The sequence below is a fragment of the Chrysochloris asiatica genome, unplaced genomic scaffold (genome assembly GCF_000296735.1).
Source record: "Chrysochloris asiatica unplaced genomic scaffold, ChrAsi1.0 scaffold00110, whole genome shotgun sequence".
Taxonomy (NCBI): Eukaryota; Metazoa; Chordata; class Mammalia; order Afrosoricida; family Chrysochloridae; genus Chrysochloris; species Chrysochloris asiatica.
Window position 1 is genome coordinate 782,816 of NW_006408628.1, and position 23,100 is coordinate 805,915.

At 37.2% G+C, this 23,100-nt stretch overlaps 1 protein-coding gene across 4 annotated transcripts in view; it reads right to left on the reverse strand.

Annotated features, from left to right (window-relative positions):
* Positions 1-23,100, reverse strand: part of IKZF2 (IKAROS family zinc finger 2 (Helios)) — a 187,643-nt gene that overhangs the window by 48,151 nt on the left and 116,392 nt on the right. For 3 of the 4 annotated variants that reach the window (XM_006867780.1, XM_006867781.1, XM_006867782.1), the window contains one exon: positions 1,468-1,656. In XM_006867780.1, the coding sequence (XP_006867842.1) occupies positions 1,468-1,656 (189 nt within the window). Of the gene's footprint in view, positions 1-1,389; positions 1,657-23,100 lie in introns of all 4 variants that reach the window. The other variant, XM_006867779.1, reaches the window with a different exon arrangement.

Here is a 23,100-nt window from a genome sequence, read left to right on the forward strand (position 1 = left end):
GGACTATATGACTGGTATATACATGTATATGCTCTAAAGTTGATAATTTTTATTATAACACTGATTTTAATGTGAAACTTTTCACTGATTATAATATACATTTTAAAATATATTAGCCTTAGTTTATAACCATACCCTGGAATAAAATGTTGGTATATGGATATATCAAGCTTAGTATGGAGTTCAACGAAACCAACCTGGACACCTGGTTTAGCCTCAGCGATGCTCACAATTACATGAGATACAATGGACATGTCATTTGACTGTTTGGGGTCTCAGTTCCTTCATGTGCAAAATGAGAGGTGTGGAATGAAAAAACTTCAATGCATTTTTCACCTTCCATGTTTTAAGCACTTACTTATGTAATTGATTATTTAAAAGTAAATCTTATAAATCAATTTCTTTATTGCAATTTATGTCTCATCCAAAGAGTATCACATTTTAAAACTCTAAGGATACCATTCATATTTTGCTGTGTAATAACACTTTGCTGTATAGTTAAATCTATCATTTCCTTTAAATCCATTTTCATATGAACTTGAAGGGTTTTTTTTGTTGCTGTTTTTTTTTTTTTTTTTGAGTCAATATTTTTCCAATCTTACCAGAATTTCATTTCTGTTTTTGTTGTTTTGTTGTGTTATTTTTAACGCAAAAGATGTGAGTAGATTTAAATCAGGCATCCTCTTCATTTGGTTTCCATGAAGGACTTTCTACTACTCAAAGGTCTAAAAGTACGTATTAAATTAATCTAAAGGCTTTTCCCTCCACCTACTCCATGATTACAAATTCTTATCTATACTTCTGCCATTCCATGTCTTACTCCACCCTACACATCTCCTTGCAAGAGTTATTATTTAAAAAATTACAGGAAGATGGTAACAATCCTAAACTAGATAAAGTCCCTGCCTATTACAGAGACCTGTGGTAGGCAAAAATTGATTGGAAATTGTATTCTAAGGAGTGAACTAGATAAAGTGAAAATGATTCACCCCTATATAAATGCATGCGTACTGTTTTATAGTATCAACTCTTAGCTAGCAAACTGTATTACATGCCCATGGGTATGGTAAAATATGTATAGAAATACAAAGAGATTAAGTTACACAATGAAATTCTCCTCTACCTTTTGAACCCTTATCATATTATTACTATATTAAGAACTGTGGAAACTGAATCCCAAACTTCTTTTCTGATATGCTATTCAGATTTGAAGACTGGAAGTCAAGACCCAGGCTACTCTCTGGTTTTCAGCAATCCAATACTAGCAGAATTCTGAAAAGGTAGTTTCCCCATTGCCACCCCTGAATAAAAAGGAAAGAGAATAGATGTCAGGTAATATCAACATCAGATGTCACAGGCAGTCACCAGGTTATACTTTCAGCTGCTTACCAGTATGACTCCTTTTATGTACCATAAGCACATTGGGCCCAATGCAAACCATGCCACAGACGTCACATTTCAGTTTACCATTCGGAAGCCGGATTCCTCCCTCGCCTTGAAGCTCCAGGACTTTCCTGTTGTCAGCCACGTCGCTGCTGTCAATGAGGGGTTCTTCTAGGCTGCTACCCTCATCATGACCCCTGATCTCATCTTCGCGGCTCAGGGGTTTCCTGTCACACTCTTCATCACTCTGCATTTCGAGCTTTACTGAATTTGCTGTAATTAAAAAAATAACAAAACAAAACATTACAAATGCATGTTTTGTGTTCTCACCTACAAAGATTTTCATGCAATGTCATTCTACTAATATAGTGTAATACCAAATGCATACAGTGCTATATGACATTTTAGTGAGGCTTTGGTATGAAAGTGATGATATCTCAGGAAAGCTCTAGGTAAACATGACCCCTTATTTCTGCCAAGTTATTTAACTTAGTTATTTCTTTTTTAAGCCAATCTGCATATGACTCTTCAGTTTGTGAGTAAGGCCACTGAGAAGCATTAGTTTTATGGACAACACAAGATTAGATATTGCTTAACCCACTGAAATAAGGCTCCTCATAATTTAACTATCATTATATATACTTCATATTCTGTTTCACATCAGAATACTTGTATAAACCTGCTTCTGAACATAGCAAGGAAACAACTTAGGATCTTAATCCAGCAAATGTCTCAGACACATGATGGCACACTGTCAAGGCAAATGTCCTAAAATCAGACTGAATACAGAGGTTCCGTTAGGAGCCATAGGGCAGGGCGCACAGATCTTACATGCCCTTAAGTCACTTTGCTTTTCATTTTCTATAGAAAGAAGCCACTCTATGGAAAAGATGAATCTGAAAATCAAAGTGCTCCAACCCTAATCTATGCACACCGAAAAGCAGTGAATGGCATGAATGGCATAGCATGCGTGCACACACTTGCGACTGTTAAGAAATTTAATGCCTTCTGTTTGCTGTTTTTGGATCATCCCACAGAAAAGTTGGAATTTTCTTAGTACAGCCCTCATTCTGGATTGCTGACAGAGTCTTTTCACAAAGCAGAAGCAAGATTTAAACGAATACCAGGGGTTTCTTTGTGCTGTTTTTTGTTTTTAAATCCAGTGATCTTGAAAATCTTTTACAAAATCATATCAAAGTTACTGAGCAAAACATAAATTATTTGGTACTGATTGAAAGAACAGAGGAAATATTTTCACAAAAAAGGCAGTAAGTTCTTTTCTTTGCAATTGTTTTCTTAGAGAAACCACACATTCTGTGATTTGTTTGTTAGCACTTATCACTGAAGGTAAACCTTTCAAAATGGCCCCTCTGATGTTTCCTGGACCTCTCTTTGGAGCACTGCTGATTACCAGAGGAGCATGGTACGCTGAGGAAAACACTGCATTTAATAAGGAAATTTTTATTGGCAGTATAACCTTCTGCTAACTATTTAACCTCTGAATCTTATGCCTTTCATTTGCTAGTTGGAGACAAATTAAGACTACTAAATAAAATTTGAACACAACATATAGCTATTAAGTGCAGGGACCCTGTAACCAGACTTCCTGGAATGAATACTAGCCATGGCACCTACTGTCATCATTACTGTTCTCAAAATCCCTAAATTCTCTATATATCCACAAAGGCTGATGTGAGCATTAAATGAGCAAATATGGAAAACATGATTGGAACAGGGGCTGGAACAGAGTTAACTCTCTAAAAGGAATGGCAACATATTTCTCTGGATGCATATTACTATTCTTGCTCCATAAGGTTTTTGAGAAGATTAACTAACTTGCAAGTACCACTTTGAGTTAGAGGGTATACGCCTATGTTCTTCCTGATTTATTTTTAATACAGTATCTACTACCCTGAGTTTTACCCTATTCACAAATTGGGACGACTGCCTGATTGCACAGTGATTAAGAACTCGGCTGCTACCTGAAAGCGCTGCATTTTGAATCCAGCAGTTGGGAGAAAGCTGTGGCAGCTGACTTCATACAGAGAACAGCCTTGGACACCCTACGGGGCAGTTCTACTCCGTCCTATAGGGAGGGTCGCTATGAGCTGGAATCAACCCCACAGCAGTGAGTCATGGGTGGCTTCAATTCTGTGTGTGTGTGTTTTGATATTTGCTTTAATGGTTCTGAGAATAGAGACAATGTTTTACCCATCCTAATATTCACAAGTATATTCAAGAATTTATTTTCTTTACACTTGTTTTTTCATGTTGAGATAAACAACATATACATGTTGTTGTTAAGTGCTGTGGAACTGGTTCTGACTCATAGAAACCCTGTATAGTGTTTCCAAGGGGCAGCCGGTGGGTTTGAGCTGACCTTGTGGTAAGCAGTCCAGTGCTGATCCTACAGCACCACACCAGGAGCCCTATATACACAGTAAATTTATATATATATATATATATATATATACAGGATTTATACACAGTAAAGAATAAAGTCAAACATAAGGGTAAAAAATGAAAACGAACTCCTTTGTAGTCCAAACTCACTAATTCCCAGTTCCCATCTCACAAATAATCATTGTTATCAGTTTACAGTTCAGAAGCATGTGTGCAGCCTCCCTTTTCAACAGATGGGACTGTACAATTTACCTAACTGTGCACTGTTTGCATCGTATATAATTAGCCATATTTATTGAACAGTTCCCATTATATTATATAGAAACTTGTACCATTCTTTTTAATACTTGCCTAGATTTAGACTTTATAAATGTACTATAATTTATTCATGCAGACTCTATTATAAGAAATCTAAGTTTTTCTTGTGTGTTGCTGTTGCAGACATTATTGTATAATGTCACATGTTAGAACTGTCAATCTGATAAGGAAAATTTAGCATTTCATTATAGCTCTTAATCTGCATATTTTTGGGTGTCTTTTTTTGTATTTAAATGTTTCATGTATTTTTCCCAAAAAACGGTTTATCAAAGTTCTTTGAACATTTTTCTACTAGTATGCCAGTCTCTTCTTATTGATTTTAAATGCTCTGTTTTACACACTAAGGAAACATAAAAATAATTTCATTCTAATTTTATATCAGCCTGTGTGTAAATTGCCATACACGTTTATTTGAAGTGAGTTCCTAAAATCTAGACGCTTTGCAGAAATGCCATGGTTTATTTTCCTTAACTCACCAGCCACTTAGAAGCTACATAAATAAGTTTAAAATATACCAGGACTCTTATTTCAGGAGCAGAAAAGATGTATAACTAAAAGGTCAGGTTTTTAGTCTAAAACTGAGCACTATTAAAATTTAAAATATGGTAGCATTATGAAGAGTATGACTTGATGTTTCAATAATACATTTTTATAGTTTCCCTAATAAGAACATTATAATATTGACATCAAAACATAATATCAAACATGAATAAAAATTTGATTTTAAAAATTACATAATGCAACTATGGAACCTGGTTTGGTACTGTAGGATAACGCACCGGACTGCAAAGTCAGTTTGAACTGCAAGGTCAGTGGTTCAAACCCACCAGTTACTCCTCAGAATCTCTATGTTAGTTGGTTGGTTATATGCCATGGAGTTGGTTCTGATTCATAGCGACCCTATATAAGAGTTTCCAAAGCTGTAAATCCTTATGGGAGCAGAAAGCCTCATCTTTCTCCTGCAGAACAGCTAGTAGTTTTTAACTGCTGACCTTGAAGGTAGCAGCCCAACTGGTACCCACTATGCTACCAGAACCAGACTCCTTTCAGAAACCCTATACAGACAGGGTCATTATGAGTCAAACTGGGTAGCCCCTAAGAACAACAACAATAAAACTACTGTTAGAACGCTATCTACAAGCAAATACACTTGAAATGCATGAAAAAAAGTATACATTTCACATACAGAAATATAGATGAAATAGTAAAGATACACTAATCTTTTGTCTAGCAACATTCTACTCTTAGGAATTCTATGCCTATCACCTTGTTGTTGTTGTTGTTATGATGGGCCTTTTAGGTAATTTCCGACTCTTCATAGGGTTTCCAAAGAGTAGCTGGTAGGTTTGAACTGCTGATATTAGCAGTCCAGTGCTTATCCTAGAAAGCCATTCCAGGGATGTGTAAGTACTTTTGATGAATTGATATAGTAAATCAATAAAAAGCTACACATTTCTGTATATATAAACTTAATCCTAAATATATATACGTATATATATATATATATATATACATACACATATACATATACATATATACACATATACATATACATATTTAGGATTAAGTTTATATATATTTAGGGCTAAGTTTTGCAAATGTGTGGTTATGTGCAAACATAATATCCTAAGTTTTAACTCATCTCACTAAAATTAGACTTAAATTCTAAACATAAAAAGCAATTAAACAATGCATTCTTTGAATTTTAATAGCTCAATATAAAGTGTTTTCTCCTCAAAGAAAAGTAAAGGGGTATTCCCACAGTTTATTTACCCTATTTAAGATAGTTCTAATTAATATTTTAACTCGTTAATGATTAAATTACATTATTTGATCAAATTAAATTTTAAACTAAATTATAATTTTATTTATTAACAAGAATTTTACTGTGATTACTTATATCATTGATGCACAATAATATTCACTGTAGTTTAGTTTCTAAATTTTTGAAATTAGATTTATGTCTTCATTATACAAGAGATACTGTCTTAAATAAGCTGATTTCTATGAAGATGAGTACTTGTTAGCTTAATCTAATGAATTCTTCCTATTAGAAATCTCAATACTAAAACACATTTATCAAGCTTGTTTCTTTACTATGAAAAGTAGGATATAAAATTTAGGTAAATCTGTAGAAATTTACAAATATTGTTGTATATTGCTAGGCAACAGTAATTTATAAAAACAATATTTTGTCAGTACACATGTTTAGCAATGAAACCCAAAACCAAATCCACTGCCATACAGTTGTGCCGATTCCTAGGGATTCTATAGGAGAGCAGAACTGTTCCCTGGGGATTTCCAAACTGTACCTTTTTATGAGCACTGACACCCTCATCTTTCTCCCCCAGACTGACTGGTGGGTTCAAACTGCTGACCTTGCAGTTGGCAGCCCAACATGTTACCTACTGTGCTACCAGGGATTCTTAGCAATGGGCGGGAGTGTAAAACAAGAATTTGATTACTTAATCAATTTGTTCTTCATTATTCAAAAAATGCAAGTATCTCTTTGGTGAAATGGTTAAATTCTAAATTCTTAACCAAAAAATTCTTGGTTGGAATTCAACCAGCAGCTCTGTGATAGAAAGAACTGACATCTACTCATGTAAAGATCACAGCTTAGAGAAGCCCATGGGACAGTCACTTGTCGACAACAGGAGGAACAAGTCATCATGAAGCCAACAGCAACAGTTCAATAGTACAGGCACTCCTCAGAAACCCTACTCACGGTCACTATGGGCTGGAATCCAGTGGCTGGCACTAATGACAGCAACAATAAATATACAGTATGAGGAAACTTCAAAGAGTTTGTAGAAAAAATTATCTTTTATATGCATAGTGAAATACAGTTAGTCAATTTTGTACCATCAAATTTAGGGCAAAGATTCTACCTTCACTGTTAGAATTTGCTTTCATCATCTTATAATTCTTAAATGTTAGGTTTTAAAAATAGCATAGTAAACAGAACTAAGAATGCTACTAACACACTTTAAACATGTAAATTAATCTTTCTGTACCTTAAAACTTGATTACTTATATGACCCAACTCTAGTAATGCAGAAACTGAGTATTCAAGTTTCCTAGCCAGGAGGATAATACAGAGGGATTAGGATATATTTGATCCATCTTGAACTATATAATATGCTTTTCCAATTAATTACTATCAAACTTTTAATTTATTTCTGTTTGGCTTAAAAATTATAGATTTAAATTATAATGTATAAAGGAAGTAAATCTCATGGGAGTTAAAGAAATATTTGTTTCAGTGCTGAATTAAAGGTAGATAAAGTATCATTTTTCGCTTACCAAATTGGGGAAAAAATACATTTCAGGAGTGATGGGTAAGTAGATTTTTAATAAGCTTGATTTCTGTTGGGTAAGAATTCCAGAGGACACTTAAGGAGTGTTATAACACACAAACATCAATTTCTCCTAGTCTATGCCAGATACTTGAAATGGTGTTATACACACTAATTGAATCAATATGTCTACCTAATAATCTGTTGAAGTTGTTTCTGCTTTCTCATTGAAACTTTGGAAACAGAAACACCAAACATGATTAAATCTGTGTTAACAGCTCAGCAGCTGTTTGAAAAACGTGTTAAAAAAACAAACTGCCTTCAAAACTGTGGTGTAAGGCACAATTATTTACTAAGAAGTTACCAATAATCAAAACAATTACAGTAAATTCATCACAATAAAAATTATTTTAAGGAATGTGCAATCATTTAAAATAATTTTCTACACAAAGTTTCACACAGCATAAAACCTTTGTTCCTTTTAGCTGTGGACAAATAAATGGGTAAGTCTTGCAAAACAGCTCCCTCAAAGTATTCACTTTATAAATGGTTGAACAAGTTCAGACATTGGTGTCACTGAACTGCAGCTGAGCTGTTTGTGGATAGCATTGTCAGTCTGTATGTCCCAACACCTCACTTTCTTTTTCTCCCCATTTTCTCGCCCCTCTCCAATTGAGCTAGATTATGTATTTCGTGATCCCACTGGAATAATCACTGGCATAGCAGCACTGATTCTGCAATACTGCCATTATTCTACCAACTGTGTAGTAGACGGTCATCCTGGACCTGAAAGTGTGAAATCATGATCTTTATCTGTTCCTCTGCCACTTGATTAACTAGTGTGGGACTTTGGAAAACTTACGTATCCTGACTCAGCCACCTGCATCAACTGAAATATGGGGGAAAGGACAGCAAGTGACAACAGGTTAAGTAAAATCATCTCTTATGGACTTGTGGATTTCTAAGATCTAGGATACTTTTAATAATACCAACACCTACAACAAGTTGCATTAAACAGTTCTTTATTTTTTAAAGTACTCAAATATCCTGATTCACTTGATACTAAACCAACTGTGAGTTGGAAGTAGAGCAGGCACAGATAAACAAGGAGATATAGTTCTTAAAGGACTTTTGCAGACTTCTAAGGTTAGTAAATGTAAGCTTGACTTAAAAATCATGATCTTCTACCTCTAAACCTTGCCATCTTTCTATGACACAAAACTGGCTCTCCAGTTAAACAATTAAAATATAATATTAGTATTATATTTAGTACATAAGCTAATTATAAACCAATAGTTCTTTCAGTTTCTATAAAACTATATTCAATACTTGATAAAGATCCCAAGAATTTAAGTGCTCAATGACCAGATAAAATACGGATTCTTTGATACTGTTGTTGTTAAGTGCTATGGAATCTGTTCCGATTCAGTGACCCTGTATTGGGCTTCCCAGGAGGGGTAGGTGGGTTTGAACTGCTGACCTTGCAGTTCAAGCCGACCTGTCATTCCAGTGCATTATCCTGCAGTGCCACACAAGGACTTTAAGCTTCCATAAACCAAACACTGAATTAATATATTACAATGTATAAACTCACTCAAAATAACTACCTCCTAACTTTTAACTGCATTTGTCTTCAGGAGAGGGATGTCCAAGTAACACACCTAGTTTCCAAATACTTTGTCAATACTCAGTCTTCTTTACCCTCCTTTTTTCAATAGCTCCTATATTCTTGTCAAACTATGACTTACTCATGGCAGGCAAGAGCAGGAATTTCAGGACTATGTCAATATTAGAAAACAGTTTATGCTGGATGGCATTTTAGGACTTCCTTTGCATAAAATCTGATACTCAATTCACACTTGTAAGCAGCTCATGTAACATTTCATCCCAATGAAATATATCTTTACATGTGGGGTTTTCATGATTAGGAATCAACACAATGACTACTCGTTTTGGTTTTGCTAAGTTTCACAAAAATAATAAATATTTAAAAAGTATATTTCCTATTCGCTTGGGGGCAGGGAGAGGAAAGTGAAATAAAACAAAGAAGGTCAAAATATCTGACTCTATGGTGGTCTTCCATAAAGCATGAAGCCTTATGTAGCATGCCCATCATCGAACCATGTCTCTTTATCACCTGCGATAGTGGGCCACTGTAGGCCAGGGATGATGTTTCTATTCTGGAGGTAGACAACTAGCCTAAATAATAATACCACAGACAAACAAATATCTACCCCTTTATCCATCATCCAGATAGTCAACTGCCCAAATCAATAACTGTCTCATATAAGTCATATTTGCACCTTTGTAGGTAACATAGAACTTCTTTAAGATCCTCCAAACCTCTCATCTGAAACATTTTTAACAGCTTTTTAAGTTATTTTCTCTAGTCTTCTGCCACACCTTGACCATCTTCCCAGGCCCTTCCCCCATGCCCACCAATTAATGTTTCTAAAGCAGATCTCTTATTACTCATCTAAGCATCTTTATTGACTCCCCAGTTCCTATTAATTTAATACAAAGGTACTGTTGTTGGTGTAAAGTGCTGTCGAGTCAGTTCCAACCCACAACAACTTTGTATAGAGTTTCTGAGGAGCAGCTGGTAAGCTTGAACCATCAACCTTGCTCTTAAAACAGATTTTGCAGTGCAGCGCATTAACCCTCAGTTCCACACAAGGACTCCAGAAAAGTATTGGTTATGGTGATTATGTGCCGTGGAGTTTGTTCCCAATCTTAACGACCCTGTACAGGGTTTCCAAGGCTGTAAATCTTTATAGGGGCAGAAAGCCTCATCTTTCTACCACGGAGCAGCTGGTAGTTTTGAACTGCTGACCTTGCAGTTCGCAGCGTGATTCGTAACCACTACACTACCAAGCCCATCCACGGCACATTCTCATTGTATCATTCAAACATATATCTTGTTGTTGTTAAGTGCTGTTGAGTAGGTTCTGATTTATAGAGTTTCTTAGAAGCAGCTGGTAGGTTTGAATTGCGAACTTGTTACCAGCCCAGTGCTTATCCTACAGAGGAATACCAGGGATCCATATGTTCTAGTAGTCTCTTGATTATTTATTCCTTTTCCAATCAAACTAGTCTCAATCATGCTAGAATTCATCCTATATATCTCTGCTTGTCTTGTTAAGTGCCGTGGAGTCAGTTCCGACTCATAGCGACCCTGCACAGGGTTTCCGAAGCTGTAAATCTTTACAGGAGCAGAAAGACTCATCTTTCTCCCGCGGAACAGCTGGTAGTTCCTATAATTTACTTCTGAGATTTTTCCTCTATCTCTATCCAAATTTTCACACCATTCAAAGCTCACGTATCTGTTACTGTTGTTTTTTGTTTTGTTTTGTTTTTCATGAACTACTTCCTGAGCACATAGTTCTTACTTACCCTAGGAAACTTATACCATCTTATACGATAAAGATATCATTAACTCCATGTAAAGTACAAAATCCTTGAAGAGAGTATATCGTTATTCACAGTTGCAAAGCCCTCATCCTATCCTTAGCACTGATCAGATCTGCAACAGATCACTGGAACAGTGAATTGGAATGGGTAGAGTTTAGCTCCTTTTTCCATAGGTCTGCACGAATCCAGGGCGACTAGATGGTAGCTAATGACAACACCCTTAGTATAGCAGGCGCTTTAGCGTATGATTTCGTACTGTTGCTAAGTTTTTTAAGTTTTCTAAGTTATTTTTACGCTACTGGGACTATACATAAAGCAATAACAGGTGGCACATTATTATAAGTAGTGGCGCTGTATAATAAAGCAGTGGACCACAAAATCAGCTTGAATTGCAAGGTTGGTGATTCAAACTCACCAGCTGCTTCTTGGAAACCCTATTCAGGGTCACTATGAGTCAGAACTGACTTGCTAACACTTAACAACAACAACTACAGAGTTTGTACACAAATAATCATCATTAGCAAGAAAGATTTTAGGAACATTATATGTACTGATTGATTTAATCATGACAATGAATCAGTGTGACACTGTTCTCATTTTATTGACTTCCAAACTGAAGTTCAAAGTGGATGAACTACCATGTCCCAAGTTGTACAGGTGTTTGGAGTCAGAGCTGAGCTAGCAACCCAGAACTAGCTAGTGAACAAATTCTTGCTATTTCTACTGGGCTACCCGGGACAAAGGAACTACTAGCTATCAGTAAAAAGAAAAGATGCCAGTGTACTCAAGCAGAATCATCTTGAATCCATGTGCACAGTTTGACATACGTTTTACTGCATGTCTAGTACAGAACTAGTAGTTTGCCAGTTTTAGGTAAAGAGATATTTGTCTGAGAGTCTGTTTTGGAAGAACACCAGATTGCACTGCCAGATTTTCTGAGCATAGAATTTATTTCCTATAAGAACAATCTACTTTGAACGGGTGTTTGGCAACCATCTGCTTAACATAACTGTGGGAGGCTTGTGAAGCAAATTACATTGTGAAATGATCTCTTTAATAAGGAGAGCACAGAATTCTTCACCAAAGTCCTGTAAGAACTAAAATCATTACTGTGAAATCCAGCTGAGTGGGCATGGTCCCAAAGAGACCCACAACACTGGATTACCAGAGGTCACTGAGGACGCTTAAACCAGGTCAGAAGGCAGTCCGGCCGCCACGTTAAAGGGAAAGAGATAAGACATGGAACAGGGTTTCTATTACAGGGATAATGGCAACAGAGGGAGGAGTCAGAGACTTGCAACTCATTTCAACAGCTTTAACAAATCTATGAAGGGAAATTACAAGGGAACCCAGCAGTTCCCCATCCCCTGGGTTCATGTCTTTTTGGTTGCCAAAATCTGAGTCATACTGACAGCAAGGTGTCAGAAGTTCTTTTCCTAATGTTCACTTGAAATGCATCACTATTTGTCTGAGCTAAATAAATGGAAACATCATTTGGCCTTGAGATGCAAGACTGATCAATTAGAAATTTATACCTAATGAAGTGTACTCCTCGTGTGACCCTGTAGGATCGGTCTACAAGGTCAGCAGTTCAAACCCAACAGCTTCTCCTGGGAAACCCTATACAGGGTCGCTATGATTTGGAACCAACTTGACGGACTGTACTTAGCAACATCAACAAATTGTACAAAGTAGTAACAAAGAAGAAAAAAAATTTTGCAGTGGCAGTTAAGAAAACGAATCTATACAGTTGTTGTTGTTGTTATGTGCCATGGAGTCAGTTCCGATTCATAGCGACCCTGTACAGGGTTTCCAAGGTTGAAAATCTTTATGGGAGCAGAAAGCCTCATCTTCCTCCCGCGGAACAGCTGGTAGTTTCGAACTGTTGACCTTGCGGTTTGCAGCCCAATTCGTAACCACTACATAAGCACCTAGTAAATTTTATCAGACTTGTGGCAGGTAATTAGTTTCTACTTTGCTGTTGTTAAGTGCCATCAAGTTGGTTCCAACTCATAGCGACTCCCTATAGGATTTCTGACACTGTAAATTTTTACCAGAGCAGAAAGCCTCATCTTTCTCCAGATTAGCAACTGGTAGATCGCAACCGCTGAACTTGAAATTAACAGCCCAACTCATAACCCACTATGCTACCAGAGCTCCCAGGTAAATAATGGAGCCTGTAGATAAAAATACTTGTGTTTGTACTCTTCACATGTATGAACTGTAAGATGACCATTCCTAACTTGCTGTTTCCTTCTAGGGCATGGTAATAGATGACATCCTCTACATTAATAATAAATAAATAAATAAATAAATAAATAAATAAATAAGGGAAGGCATGCAGTCACGTAGTGCAAGAAGTATACGTTGTTGTTGTTATGTGCCATGGAGTCAGTTCTGACTCATAGCGACCCTGTACAGGGTTTCTGAGGCTGTAAATCTTTAAGGGAGCAGAATGCTTCATCTTTCTCCCGCGGAACAGCTGGTAGTTTTGAACTGCTGACCTTGAGGTTCACAGTCCGATTTGTAACCACTACGCAACCAGAGCTCCTTAGAAGTATACGAGGGCAAGTCAGAAGGTAGTGCTACAAAATCATAGAAACCTTTATTAAAGTAAATACCAAAATGTGAGACAATTGTTGTTTTTGACATACCCTTCATCTAGGTCTATATACATCTGAAGGTGGTGTTTCCATCTCTTTAACCCTTCTGCCCAAATCCTGTGTTCTTCCATTTGCTGTTGTTATGAGGCAGTAGTCAAGGCACTTCTGACTCATAGTGACCCTGTATAGGGTTTCCAAGGCTGTAAAGTTTTGTGGGAGCAGAAAGTCTCATCTTTCTTTCTCCTAAGGAGCGACTGGTGAGCTCAAATCCCTAAACTTACGGTTCTCAATTCAGAGCTCATCATACAGAGTCACTGTGCTCCCCCTCTTTGATTTACACCATGTCAAAATCGCTGTTTTTGGAGAGGCTCAAATTATGTTCTGTTAAAACACTGAGTCTTGGAAACAAAAGCAGTCTGAAGGGGTAAGCTCAGGTCTGTAAGGTGGATGGAGTACGAGTTCCCCCATGAAATGAAATCCTTAGGGGACAGCCATTGCTATACTTGAGAAATTAGCAAGTACATTGTCATGATGGAAAAAGAAAGAATTCCTTGGCAAAACTTTCATTTTTTTCCCCCACAAATACAGTTTTCAATTTTCTTAAAACTTCTTCCTAATAACTCCTTGGGATAATCCTGGGTCCTTTGAGAAAAATCTATCTCTTTGGAATACGAAAACAGAGTTGACATAGTCTTCTGAAGTAACTCGTCTTCTGCCTTGAAAGATCTCCAGGGAAGTCACGGTTTTGATTGGACCTGTTTTTTTGTTTTTTTAAGGAACCCTAACTAACCTAAGACAAGTGTGTTAATGAGAGAACTTGTCTGCAACCATCTTCTGACACATTGAGCTATTTAAACACACTTCTTTTTTAAGGAATAAAGCCATACACTATGAACTAAAATCCTAGTGACGATGATTTTTTTTTACTTACTCTCGTAGTTGTGTTGTTAACAGTATGAGCTCTTGACTTAGCAACCAGGTTGAAGGCCAGTTTCTTTTATTTATTAGCCATGTAGTCTGGTAAAACCTCTCTAACTCAATCTCATCATCAATAATATTAAGATAATACTGCTATCTGCCTTTTAGGGTTATTCTGAGTATTAAATAAGATTGTATATGTACTGCTTATAGAGTTGTTTTACTTCTTATTAATAGAAGTACCATATGAAAGAGTTTATTTTAAAAAAAAAAAAAAAAACATGAACAACAAAAAAAACACCTAACTACAGATTAAGTAATGGACTCGACAACCGTGGTTTTAAACTCTAAAGAAGGATTCTTGAAGGAAGTGGCATTTAAGATAGTACTTACAGGTTGAATAGATTCTATAGAGAAGATAGATGACACTCAAGATTGGATACAAGCATGCAGAAATTAAAAAAGCATGGATGCATATTGGCCATGAGTGACACCAAGCACAGATCATGTTTTCTAGAACACATGCATTCAATGGTAATATAAAAATACAAAGTACTCTGAAATCAAAGAGAGTTTAAAATACAGTAAACCATGGGAGAAGTTACTGTTTGAGAGGCAGTAATTTCAAAAGACAAGTACTGTCAACCTGTTATCAAGACCTGTGTCTCAGCAACCATGGGATAAAGGAGGAAGCTCCTAAAAACTCATTCATTCATCTATGCAAACAGGCATTGTGATGCAGCAGAGGACAAGACCTTGAATTTGGTCCTTGAATTTGTGACACTTGGGATATGTAGGTACCAACAGCAATAGTCACCATTATACACACATACAACATGATGCTGACAAAGTGCATTAAAACATGGTGTGGGGCTAGATCTTAAAATCTGGATACCAAGTTTCTTTTCTCAAACCTATTCACATAAAATCATTTAGGAATGATTTTGGGGAAAATTAGTAGATGAACACCTCCTAATGTTACTATGTAATAGAAGCCTGTCTCAGTAAGAAGGAGCCTTGGTAGTGCAGTAGGTTAAGCATTGGGCTGCTACTCTCTGGCCCACCGCTGTTTGCTAGGAGAAAGATGAGGCAGTCTGCTGTTGTAAAGATTTACAGCCTCAGAAACCCTATGGAGAAGTTGTACTCTGTCCTGTGCAGTAACTGTGTGCTGTGCACTATGCATGAGAGCGACTCGATGGCAGTGGGTTTGGGTTTTTGCTTTTTGTTTTGTTTTAGAAAGGTAGCTGAGGTGTACTGGAAAGAATACTAGAATCAGAATGACAAGAACTAAATTTGACTTTGAGTTGGAAAATCACAATATTTTCTCACCTTTGATTTCTTCATTAATAGGTACTAGAAAATGCTATCTATCTTAAAGAATGGTGGAGAGTTCACAGAAACAGTGTACATGGCAAACTGTAAACTATAAAGAGCCATTAACTAAGTAAGAGATACCATTACTATTTAAAATCCCTGGAAACAAAATTTGTGCTCTTGTTGTTAAGTGCTATTGATTTGGTTCGCACCCATAGTGACCCTGTATATGAGTTTCTGAGGAACAGCTGGTGACCTTGAACTGCCAACCCTGGGGTTCAAACCAACTTTGCAGTTCAGCTTATAAACACACTGTGCCACATCAGGATGGGCATGCTGAAGCTTAGGCTAAGGAGCTCTGATAGCGTGGTAGTTATGAATCAGGCTGCTAACCTGAAGGTTAGCAGTACGAAACTACCACTTGTTCCATGGGAGAAAGATGAGACTTTCTGCTTGAAGATTTACAGCCTTGGAAATGCTACACAGGGTGCCTATGAGTCGGAACCAACTCCTCAGCATATAACCACAACCACTACAGTGGTAGACTGTATTTACAGCTTGAAGAATGGAGAATCATTGAATTTAAATGTGACAACCACAATGAAGGTAAACTTTTCCCTTTGGCTCACAGAGTTACTAAGATTAGAGGCAAAAGTTTCTGGTACTAAATAACAAGTGTTTGCTGTCCATGGACCCAAGTATTAAGCAGCAGCCGATTCACTTAGAGGCAAAAATAATGATCTTGCCCAGTAAGAAAGGTGAAAGTCAAGCAAGTGGCAGAAGGAATGAGTTTAGTACAGGTTGTTATATTATTTAAAATTCAGGTAAGGAAAAACTTCAGAGATAAATACGTTATGGTTGCTTTTAGGATGCCTATATGATGAAGTTTTCAATGACAAAGAAGATTTACAACCTCAGAAGCCCTATGCAGAGTTGCTATGAGTTGGGAGTCAACTTGAAGGCACCACCAACAGCAAGGAGTTCCAGTGCGCCACTATAGGGAAGAAATGAACTACTAACCACAGAGGATCAAACCCACCAGCGCCTCTTCAGAAACCCTATACAGGGTTGCTATGACTCAACCTAATTGATGGCACTAAAAAACGACAAGTGTTCTTGAAAACGTCCAAAGAAACATGGACATTGATACTTTACTGAGAGACTTAAATAGGTTGGGTGAAATTACCAAAAATGTTACACATATAATATAGTTGTTTTTAAGTGCCACCGAGTTGAACTCTGACTCAGAGCGACCTTATTATATATGTTAGTAAGGAGCTACTGGTGGGTTTGACAACCACTGACCTTAGTTATCCTACTGCACACACTAGGCATAAACTAGTACATAAAAATAAATGTTTCCAAGTTTTTAATTTTAATGTTACATCAAGTTTTTTAAAAAATGTGTTTTTAAAGCCACTTAAGAAAGAGAAATCTAAGGAGATACAATGAAGGTCTATTACTCTTTTATTTCTTTGCTTTTGTTTTGTGCTGTGGAGTCGGTTCTGACTCATAGCTAATTATATGTAAATTCATAACAAACAAATTTGCTACTGGTTATGTTTATATAAAATTGTTCAGCTTAGAGCAATATTGTGGGGCATTGATCTAAAAGTGAAAAATAAAATTCTTTGAAAATGTAATCTACAGTGGAAGAAAACAAACAAAACAAAAATGACTTCTCGCCCCCTAAAAAAGTATGCAAAAACATTTTTTTATTTATCAAAAAGGTAAGATTTATTGCATACTAAAATGAAATCTGAAAACAAGAGGAAGACATTCAGTGAAACAGTGATTGATTGGCACAGTGGCTGTAAATGGGCTAAAACCTAGCAATGGTTGTGAGGATGAGCAGTGTTTCCTTTTGGTAAGGGCCCTTGAGTCGGTTATGATTCATAGTGACCCTGTATAAGGTTTCTGAGGCCCATCTGATGAGCTTGAACTACTGACCTTTCCATTCAAACTGACCTTGAAGTTCAGTGCATTAACCCACAGCACCACACCAGGACTCAATGGGTCACTATACATTGGAACTGATTAGATGGCACCTGACAACAATAACAAAGTGAGATTAATGCACAAAACATATATGTCTGCTATTTTGCTTTCATATATAGACAAATTGTTGTTGTTGTTAAGTGCTGTCAAGTCAGTTCCAACCCATAGTGACCCTGTATAGGGCTTCCAAGGAGTGGCTGGTAAGCTTGAACCACCGACTTTGAGGTTCAAACTGACTTTGCAGTCCAGCACATTAACCCACAGCACCACATCGGGACTCCACATATGCAAATGTGCATTGTAAAATATTGTGATGGGAAAATACAGTAACTCAGAACCCTACCACCATCACAAATATGCAACTACTGTAAAATCTCAGTGAAAAGTATAGACAATAAATAATCAAGAATGTTTCCTTAAGATGACTATTCTAAAAAGCAGTAGTTACTTTAAGCATGTTACCCATCTACTCGTGAACAGAAATTTTGATTATTCAACAGTAATTTCTCTTCATTTCCACATCATCCTTTAGCAAGCTTTCTAAAGCTCATAACTGCAGTATATGAAACATACTTGCTGTTGTTATGTGCCGTGGAGTCGGTTCCGACTCATAGCGACCCTGTACAGGGTTTCTGAGGCTATAAATCTTTACAGGAGCAGAAAGCCTCATCTTTCTCCTGTGGAACAGCTGGTAGTTTCGAACTACTGTCCCTGAGGTTTGCAGCCCGATTCATAACCACTACGCTACACTTAAGACTGATGAAATCTTCTATGCACCACAGAAGACAAATTAGACAATATACTTAAAGAGCATACAAATTATTTTTAATCAAAGTTAACTTTACTTAAAACTTACTGCAAATATAACTTTCTGAGGTTAAGACAGTTCCTTATCCATTTAAATTTTAAACAACACTCGAAAATTTCTGGGCAGATCATTGTTGTTGTTATTGTAAAGCGCCTTTTGAGTTAGTCCCAACCCATGGTGACACTGTATAGGATTTCCGAGGAGCGACTGGTGAGCTTGAACCACCAACTTTGCTGTCTAGCACAATAACCCACAGTGCCACATCAGGACTCAGGGCAGATCATTAGTAGAAAAATTCATGCAAACTGGATTTTATGATTTCTGCTTCTACTATTCACTTGTCATTTAGTAAGGTCTTATCTGTGTCACCTGTAATTGAGTAGGTCCCCTTCTAGGAGACTTGACCTGCTTAGCTGTGAATTGGAGGCAACACTACTTAGTTGTTGTTGTTGTAAGATGCCATTGAGTCAATACTGACTCATAGTGACCTTATGCACAGCAGAACAAAACACTGCTCAATCCTGGGCCAACCTCACTACTGTTGCCACGCTTCAGTCCATCGATGCTGCCACTTAGCCAATCCATCTCGTTGGGGGTCTTCCTCTTTTTCTCCCACCCTCCACCTTACCAAACATGATATCCTTCTCCAGTGACTGGTCCCTCCTGACAATATGTCCGATGAGAAACAAAGTTTGGCCAAGCACTCTGGCTGCACATCCTCCAAAACATATCTATTGGTTATTTTGGCAGCCCATGGCACTTTCAATATTCTCCTCCAACACCATAACTCAAAAGCATCAATCTTCTATGGTTAGTTGTTGTTGTTGTTGTTATGTGCCATCGAGTCGGTTCCGACCCATAGCGACCCTGTATAGGGTTTCCGAGGGTGTAAATCTTTACGGGAGTAGAAAGCCTCATCTTTCTCCCGCGGAGCACCTGGTAGTTTCGAACCGCTGACCTTAAGGTTCGCAGCCCGATTCGTAATCTATGGTTAGTAGCACCGGTAAAATAATGAAGTCTCTCTTTTGAGGTCTCTGCAGTCTGTGCTATCTCTGAGTACTGGATACAAACAGACTATGTCTGAAATTTTATGTAAATAACAATGTGTGGTGGTAATACGTTGCTGTAGAATCAGCACTGGACTGCGAACCAACCATAAGGTAAGCAGTTCAAGCCCACCAGTAGCTCCTTGGAAACCCTATGCAGGGCTGCTATGAATTGGAATCAATTCAACAGTGCATAATAAAAAGCAATAAATATTTATAATTTGCCATTTGGTATCTCAATTTAAACTTCTTTATGCAGAATTTGGGGGTCTGGGTGTGGCATTGTAGGATGAGCACTGTACTGCTAACCACAAAGTTGGAGGTTCCAACTGACCTGTCACTCCTCGGTAACCCTATATAGAGTTGCTGTAACAACTTGACAACACTTAACAACAACATACAGAATTAGTACCTAAGCCTACATTTAGATAAAAATTACCTCCCTAAATCATATATTTAAAACTCCTGGCTTAAAAACAACATTACTATAATGATGTTTCAATGTTCTTCTGAAAGTCATAGGTCAGGTCAGGTTAAATGTGAATGTATATTTAACCATATGCATGTTACATATACTGGAATCTGGCTGCTCTGTGTGAAGGATCTTCTTTATGAAGCAATAAACAGTTAGCTAGTTAAGCAGAAGATAGTGAAATCTGATTAGTGTGTCTTCTCTATGTGCTTCCTTCAGTTAAATACTGGCTAGCATCCAGGAGGGAAAAAAACAGTACAACAAAAACAATATAAAGAAAACTTTTTTTAAAAAAGTTACAACCCTCACTCAATGCATAAAGTCCTTGATTAAAATAATGTTATGAGGGCTCTTTAGAATTTTTCCTCTTTTCTTCTCTGTCCCTTTTCAGATGTGAATCCTGCCATTATGTATGACTTGTGGCGGTTGGCAGGTCTCCTCCCCATCTGGGACTAAGGCAAATTGCAGGTTTCCAGGGAGGGGAATGCTGTCACAGCAGGGATCACCTCTGCACTTGGCATGGATTGTGCCAGCCCAGGGATACTAGCTACCTGGCACACTGTGACAACCTGGACACCAGGTTCTTCTCTTTTACTTGTTGAAAATATACAAGGTGCTTGCTGCAAAAGTGTGGAGTCTTTCTTTGCTTGAAGAACACAAACACATTGTTGTTGTTGTGAAGTGCCATCGAGTTGGTTCCGACCCATAGCAACCCTGTATAGGGTTTCCAAGGAGCAGCTGGTGAGCTAGAACTGCCGACCTTGAAGTTCAAATGGCTTTGCAGTTTGATGCATTAGCCCATAGCGCCACACCAGGACTCCACAAACACATTAGTAACCATTAAAAGTCATTTCATTCCTTTTCAGTGTTCAAGATGAACAAAATTACTTCAGGGGCAATTCTGTATTTTTGCCACTCTCATCTCATAAAGCTCATTGTCCTCTTCAACATTCCTAGACGGTTGTCTTTTTCCAAGGCTGATCATGCGTACTAAAAGTACTTCTCATTCTGTGGAAGCTGTCAGCAATTACTGCAGTGAACTTTAAATCTTTTTCCTCTAAATAATACAGTCTTCTAGAAATAATGACACAACATCTCACTGCTCTAAAATGTCAAGCTGACCCCTCAGAAATTCAAGCTGGATTTCTCCAAGAAGGACCAAATGATAAAGCATTTTTGAGCTCCCATTTTACCTTCTGTTCCATTACTACACTGCTTAACACCTTCACAGTGTAACAACACCTTCTGGGACAAGCTGAAACTAAAACAAACCACAAAACTACCACTTGAACAACGTTAGCAATATATGCCTGACAAAAATATGTTTTTTCTTTTTCTTTTCTGGTTCTGACACTATCATTTGAATTAATTTTACTTGCATCCCCATTTTAGTTGCTAAGTGCCCCTGAGTCCATTCTGACTCATAGAGACCCTGTCTAGGGATTCCTGGGAGTGGCTGCTGAGTTTGAACCACTGAACCTGCAGTTCAAACCTGTCTTGCTGTCCATACTTCCCTACTTACTAAGGTTTAAACCCATTGTGTGACTACTTTACATAACAGTAAGGATATTTTCCTTTAATTGTGCAAGGATACATATTTTTTAAAATATATATGCCCTAGAAACTATTTTCATGCATTTTAGAGCTCAATTTACTTTCAAATGTCTCGTTCAATTTTTATATTCAGAGAAAGAAACATTGAAAAAATACTTCTCTATAAAATTTGAAATAATTTCCCAGACTTGTAAGGTTTAGACTTACAAGTGACACCAGAATTACAGATTTACAAGGTTAATGGTAATATAATAAAATATTGATAAGTTTTTTTTAAAAAAAATAATATAGAAAGTATATGATATATTATTTACTATGCTCTCAGTGGTTCAATGCTCCGTGGGAGAAAGATGAGGCTTTCTACTCCCGTAAGGATTTACACCCTCGGAAACCCTGTACAGGGTCGCTATGGGTCGGCTCCGACTCCAAGGCACTTAACAACAACAACAACAGTGGTTCAAACTCACAAGTCATTCCTTGGAAACCATATATAGGGTTGCTGTGAGTCAGAACTGACAACAGCACACAACATTATGGGAAAGAGGAGTTACACTGTTAGGAAAGGTGTGCAGTGAGACCAAGTTAGAATTAAACAAAAGGAATTATAAATCAAGACTGAGGCCTCTGGTAAACTGCTTTTATAGATAGAAAACTTAGTTTCTTGTTTTCATATATTAAAACGCTTCTTACTGCTTATAACTAATACATAAAAACTATACTTGGGATGGACATTGGGTTGTTTTCCAAATCAGAGCTTTCACTAGCTTTCATGACATCCTATTCACACTATCCCATTCCTATAACATATCTAAACAACTTCATTCATTCACCCAATAAGTATTTACAGATGCAATCTACACCCTGTGCTAAGTATATGAGATGTAGGAGTCAACAAACCACGCATAATATATATCTCATTTGGGAATAACAACAATTCCACAACGCAGATAGTTCTCAGACAGGGACAGTAAGAGTAAGTGGAACACAGGACTCAATGACAAAACATAGTGTAAGAGGAGGAAAAACAATAGATGGGAGGGCCAATGGTTCCGTCCAGGTCTCTCAAAATAGCACTGATGGAGAAAAAAGATTTAAGGATCACAGAGATCAAAACCAGGGCCAGTGAGACCAAAGGAATTTATTCATTATGTGGGCCACATCTGTGAAATGGCTAGCAATGAAAAATCAAATGGAAAAATCAAACCAAATGGAAAAATACTTAGCGAAGGCCCTTTTATTTGGGTATTCTTCAACATTAGATATTTAATTCCTAAAGAAATCTTTCTGATAGGTATTATCTTAATACTGTAATATCAGAAGCAGAAGTTCATGGAACTCCAAAACCTCTCTGAGGGATCCATGCATTGCTGATTCTAAATTCATGGGGCTTTTTGGTTTTGCTTGTTCTACCACATCACGATACTGATGTTCTGAATCACCTGAACATCTGATAATGTATATAACTGGCCAAAGAGGAAATCAAAAAAAAAAAAAAAAAAAAAAAAAACAAATATGCTAATACAAAGATCCTTCTGTATAGTATCATATGCAAATATTTGCATTTTATTAGTAA